Source organism: Chaetura pelagica, unplaced genomic scaffold (assembly GCF_000747805.2).
Source record: "Chaetura pelagica isolate M959 unplaced genomic scaffold, ChaPel_1.0 scaffold347, whole genome shotgun sequence".
NCBI lineage: Eukaryota > Metazoa > Chordata > Aves > Apodiformes > Apodidae > Chaetura > Chaetura pelagica.
This window is the reverse complement of record NW_009954096.1, coordinates 772,142-777,713: the sequence shown is the minus strand read 5'-3', so window position 1 is coordinate 777,713 and position 5,572 is coordinate 772,142. Positions and strand designations below refer to the sequence as shown.

Sequence of the window (5,572 nt, the reverse complement as noted above, 5' to 3'; positions counted from 1 at the left end):
CTGCTGAAGCCCATGAAGGGAGATCTGATTAGCTGGAATAAACAGGAAACCAAATCACAGCAATGGCTACAGGGTGTTTCTGCTTTCAGCTGGAGAGGAGCTCAGCTGCCTGAATCCCTATTGGATCCCTTTGCAGGCAGCTGCAGAGGAGAAAGTGATGAATTAACATGTCAAGGAATTGTCTGAGACAAAAAAGCAGTGGAACAATCAGAATTGAAGAGAAATCATTTGGAGAACAAGCAGCACATGTCTTTTTAGGTTTAAAGACAGAGGAATTCAGGAAAAGAGGCACTGATATGCCTTCTGCCTTGGCCAGGAGAAACCACCTCCCCACCCCCACAGTGTTTCAAGACCCTTTTCTCTGCTTCTAGATAGTGAAAAAGGAAATTGATCACACAGAATTCCTACTTACCTTCCTTGATGTGTGCAGCAACACGCAGCCAGCACTTTCGTTTTCAGCTGGAAAGAGGGGGGGGAAAAAAAATAATCAGAAAAAATGTTACTATCACATGTACCTGACAGGCAGCAGGAACCAAGCAGAAGGCTCAGAGCAAGGTGAAATATCACTCTTGACAGAGAATGTTCTCTAGAGAGAAGCAGAGATTCAATTTTTACAACATTTCCCATTTTGGAAGTGTAAACTAAATGTAGAAGACGCCTTTGGCATCATCTGGTCAGTTGGCATTTGTGTCTTGCAGCTTTCTTTTTTTTTCAGATTCCTTACTATGTATTTTTACTCTTCGTTTCTCCCCCCACCTCCCCCCAAAAAAAATCATCTAACTCTTAATCCTTTAGGTAAGAGTTTAATCCAACGCCTTGTTGTTTGATAGATTGAGGCTAAGATTGCATGAGTCACGCTCGTTTGGAAACCATTCTTGTCCTCATTAAAGAGTCAACAATAACACCCAGGCACTTCCAAAGGAGCAGGCTGAGAGAGATCACACGCAGAGACTGGAAGATGAGCACATTTATGTCCTGTCAACTCACCACGCTGCCTCCATAAATCTAAGCATAAAGCAACAGAACTCTTGGGAAAGAAAACTGCTGTTTAGAGACCATTAAATGTCACTTAATATGGAGGGGAATTACAGGGAGGGGGGTACCCGGGAAGTTCCCAGTTCAAACTTCCAAGCATCAATGTTAGTGTTTCCTTGGGATTTACCTACAAAAGAATTTTTTGGGGTATAATTAAATAACATGAATAAAAGCCAGTTTTTGCCACAAGCCCAAGCCATACTGCCTGCATCCAAGGCAGCTTCTCTGTAGCATCACTAACACCACAGGTACTGTCAGTGCATCCTTCTCCTTCAAAGACATTACATCATAGAATGGTCAGGGTTGGAAGGGACCTCTGGAGATTAAGTCCAACCTTCCTGCCAGAGCAGGATCCCCCTGAGGCAGGTCACACAGAAACACATCCAGACAGGTCTTGAGAGTCTCCAGAGAAGAAGACTTCACCACCTCTCTGGACAGCCTGTCCCAGGGCTCCATCACCCTCACAGTAAACAAGTTTTTCCTAACGTTGAGGTGGAACTTCCCATGTTCCCATTTTTGTTTGTTGCCCATTGTCCTATCACAGGGCAAAACTGAAAAGAGACTGGCTCCCTCTTCTTGACACACACCCTTCAGATATTTGTGAACACTACTAAGATCCCATCTCAGTCTTCTCTTTGCCAGACTAAATAGCCCCAGGTGTCTCAGCCTTTCCTCATAAAACAGATGTTCCTGTCCTTTAATCATTCTCATCTTCACTCTCACCAAAAAAACCCACTTAGACTGACCTGCTACCAAAATTACACATGAAATGCATGAGCAGTTTTCATTCAAATGAGCACAGTGACAGCATGGAAAAAACCCACTGAAGACCAAAAACCTTTCCAGAGACCAAGCTGTGGAAAAGTACAGAGATGTCACACCGTTACAGTTATTCAAGCAAGTTTTTTGCTTCCTTTCCAGATCTGCACTTATAAATCCTAACCTACAAGAACTACTGCCATCCCCTTCCACCAGCTGACCACGCACACAAGCACCTTCAAGCCTAGTCCTGCTGCTGTCCAAAAAAGAAGCAGATAAAGAACACATGAAACCACCAAAACTAGAAACTGATTTCCTTGCACAGAGAAAGCAGCTTTAACCAAAACCACCCCTGAATAAACAGGAATTCAAGTCATGTCTGTGGTGGGGTTAAAAGGCTGCAACTCAAACTGGGAACAGAGTTGACCACAGTAGAGAAGGGGGAAATGCTTCCATCTCCCACTAAACAAATTAAGATGGTTCAGAGGTTTTGGTTACATCACCCAACTTCTCTCCAAGTTCATTTGGATGCATGTGATTAAAAGCATCACTTACTAAACAAGTCTGCTGGTGTAACAGCCCCAATTATTACTGCTTTTGACACATTCTTTTGGAAAACACAAGCCGTTTCATCTAAAAAATGATATTAATTATTAAAAAGCAAGCACCCAAAGAAACCCAAAACATCAAGAGTTTTCCCCAGGCTCTTCCATTTGTAGTTCTCCAGCACTCACTTACTCAACTCACAGTCTAATTACACATGCTAAAGTATGCTGGAAGATTTGGAAGCCATAAATATTGAGGAGAAAACACGTTTGGGTTTTTCAGCTGCTGCAAAATAGTTCTAGAGAGACAAAATACCCACAGCCCTGAGCAATACCCAGCACAAGATCAGGAGAGATCTGCAGCCTGTCCTCATGGGTGCATGCAAACGCAACACAAATTCAGGTTGGCCTCTTATTGTGCAGCAACTCTTGGTTCCTCTTATCAGTTTCAAGCGTGTATCAATCTTCCCTGCTGACAGCTCTCTCAGGTTCTCATCTCAGATGAGCACAGAGTGCTGCTTTATCAACACAAGCAAAAACATGTAATTACATCTGTTGGACCAGAGTCTTTTAAACTTGTCTAAAAAGCTATTCTGGGTACAGAAACGATGCTTTGGAAAGCCCAGAGCCTCATTCATCATTTCATCCCAGCAATATGCCACTCAGATTTGATTCAAGGAGAGGAGACTGATATGGCCATCACAGTTCTGGGCTGTTATCTTAAAAGTCCACTGGAGTGCTATAACATTAATAAGGGATAGTAGCAAATCCAGTGGAACATGAACAATGAGCTGAAAAAATACACAGAATGTCCAAGTACACTTCTGCCTGGCTTATGAATCACCCAATTTAGTTACTGTGGGGGAATCCACCAGGCAATATGGGAGAAAATCCCTGCAAGGGGTCGCCCATGTCATACCCATTAGGAGATGGCTCAGCTAAAGCCCAAGACCAACCACCACCTGCCTGCCACCCATTTTCTCCTCCTTCACAGCATTATCACTGCTTCCCTTGAGTTACAGGCAGCTAGGATGATGCAACACACTTGACCCTTACACCCCCCACCATGGAGGGGTGTGGACATGGAGGACAAAATGGATTTAGGAAACTACAAATTCACCTTCTCCTGGCAAAGAAGAAGATACCAATCATCCATTATGTCTCTCTACTAGGAGTAATAACTAGATTTCACACCTGAGTATCAGGATTTAGTAAACTTTAACAGAAAGAAGAGGTCAGGGCCACATAAAGTGTTCATGTCTATTTTTGTGGTCCTGCCTGCTGGACAAAGCAGGCTGCAAAAGTCTATTTTAGGCAAGCTAGCTACAGGCATTGTCGTCTCTGTCCTCACATGTAGTTAAAGGAGAGCTGCCAGGGGTGGCCGGCCTTATCTGTTAGGCTGTGCTCCAGGCCCTGCCCAGGGGAAAACCAGAAAGCCAGCAACGCATCTCCAACATCCCCTGGCAGCCACATCAAGGCACCAGGCATGTCCCCAGCTGCCAGGAGGCACGCACACAGGCACGCAGCCCCCTGGGACACGCTCCGCACCGCTCGCTGGGAGGTCACTGCGGTTGGAGCCACAGTGATGAATTGCCCACATTAGACTTGCACTCGTGGCCTCATGTTGGCACATTCCAAGCCCTGCCAGGGCACTGGGGCATGCCTTCTTTTTTTCTTTCCCTCCGTTTGTAGAAGAACAAGACCACTCCAGCTTCTCAACACAAACAGGGAGATTTAATACTTGGAAGGGAGAAATGAAAATTTGCTATATTCCAAAGTGGTTTCATCCCAGCTGCCCTTTACATAACATCCCTGACAGCAATCTGGAGAAATTAAATCCCCTGCCTGCTTCCCCCTCCACCTCCCATTGAGATAATGACACCTCCTGTGCAAAGGCAGCTCTGAAAACAAACCCTTGAAAGTCAAATGCCAAAGTTTAAGGCTTTTCACCTTTTGCCTTACGAGATCTCCTTTCACTTAAGGTCCCTTGCACAGGTCTCCAGTACTACCCGTAACACCTGAGAAGACACCAAAGCCTTTGGAGCAAGGCAGAGGATGTCTGCTGCATCTTAAGGCCATATTTTCTTTGAAAAGAGGAATGGAAATTGGAGAGCAGCAACCTTTTAGCTGTGCAGGTGTGAGAGCACATTTAGATCGACATACACTCCCCAGAACATCTGCATGATAAACAGCCTAATAAAACAGAGCAGAATATTAAGTTAGCACTTCTGTGATTGTCTCAAAAATATCAAGGATCTAGTACCAGTGGAAGTATTTATAGCATTTTTTTGTAATAAAAGAACTCCAAACCTTGTTTTATCTGGGCACCAATTTCTTCAGTGGTCTGAGCAACTCTAAGCCTCAACTACTCATGCTGAACAATACTGCAAGCAACAAAAATTGTGCTGCTTTTAGAATCTGGTGCATTAAAAATATAAACAAACATCAGTACGTGGCACAAGGGGAGCTTCTTAGGAGCAGTGGAGGCACCTCTAATTCTCACTGTCAGGGATTTGCACAAGCAGGATGATCTCAGGGGGATCCTTTGCTTTGCTGTCCTGCCTTGGCTGTAACGAGTCTGGACTCATCCCCATCAGACTTAGGTAATTTTGGTTAAGTTTTATTAGATAACCTTGCCTTAACTATCCCACGTTCCCACAACAGGGCAGTGCTGCAGCAGAAAGCCTAAAATCAGCCAAGTTCATCCCTCTTAAGCCCACACCTAGGTTTAAGGCAGGTGGGAATAAGCAACAAGCTGCACATTTCTGAAGCAGGATGGAAAGAAGCAGGCAGGGGGGACAAGAAAACCCTGCCCAAAAAGAAGTTACTGCTGAATAATGCTCAGCACAGACCCTACTGGGCAGGTGAGGGGCTGTCACCTCACAGCCCTCCCAGGCCACTGGAGGAAAGTATTATATATATTTAATGTATTTTTAATCTGCAATAGGTTTTGTCATAAAGTTTGGGGAGGGTAAAAATGTGGGGTTTTTCCCCCCCCCATGCTAACTGGAGGAACAGGCCACTCAAAATCCCAGGGGAAGCTGCCCCAAAGCAAAGCCAAGGTGAAGCACCTCGCAGGGAGAGCCCTGCCTTGGTGTGGAACCACCCCAACCCCCCCTCCCACCTCCCTGGGCTTTGTAAGCACTGCTTTGAAAACACCCTCCTCAGGAAATTCGGAGGGAGGCCATCCCTTTCCACCCCCCCACATCCCCCCCCCCCCCCCTCCCACCCAC

The 5,572-nt window shown here is 45.3% G+C and overlaps 1 protein-coding gene across 1 annotated transcript in view; it reads right to left on the bottom strand.

Annotated features, from left to right (window-relative positions):
- Positions 1–5,572, bottom strand: part of SLC4A11 (solute carrier family 4, sodium borate transporter, member 11) — a 200,921-nt gene that overhangs the window by 54,898 nt on the left and 140,451 nt on the right. Inside the window, exon 3 of the mRNA XM_010002329.1 lies at positions 413–459. Coding sequence (XP_010000631.1) covers positions 413–459 — 47 coding nt within the window. The remainder of the gene's footprint in view (positions 1–412; positions 460–5,572) is intronic.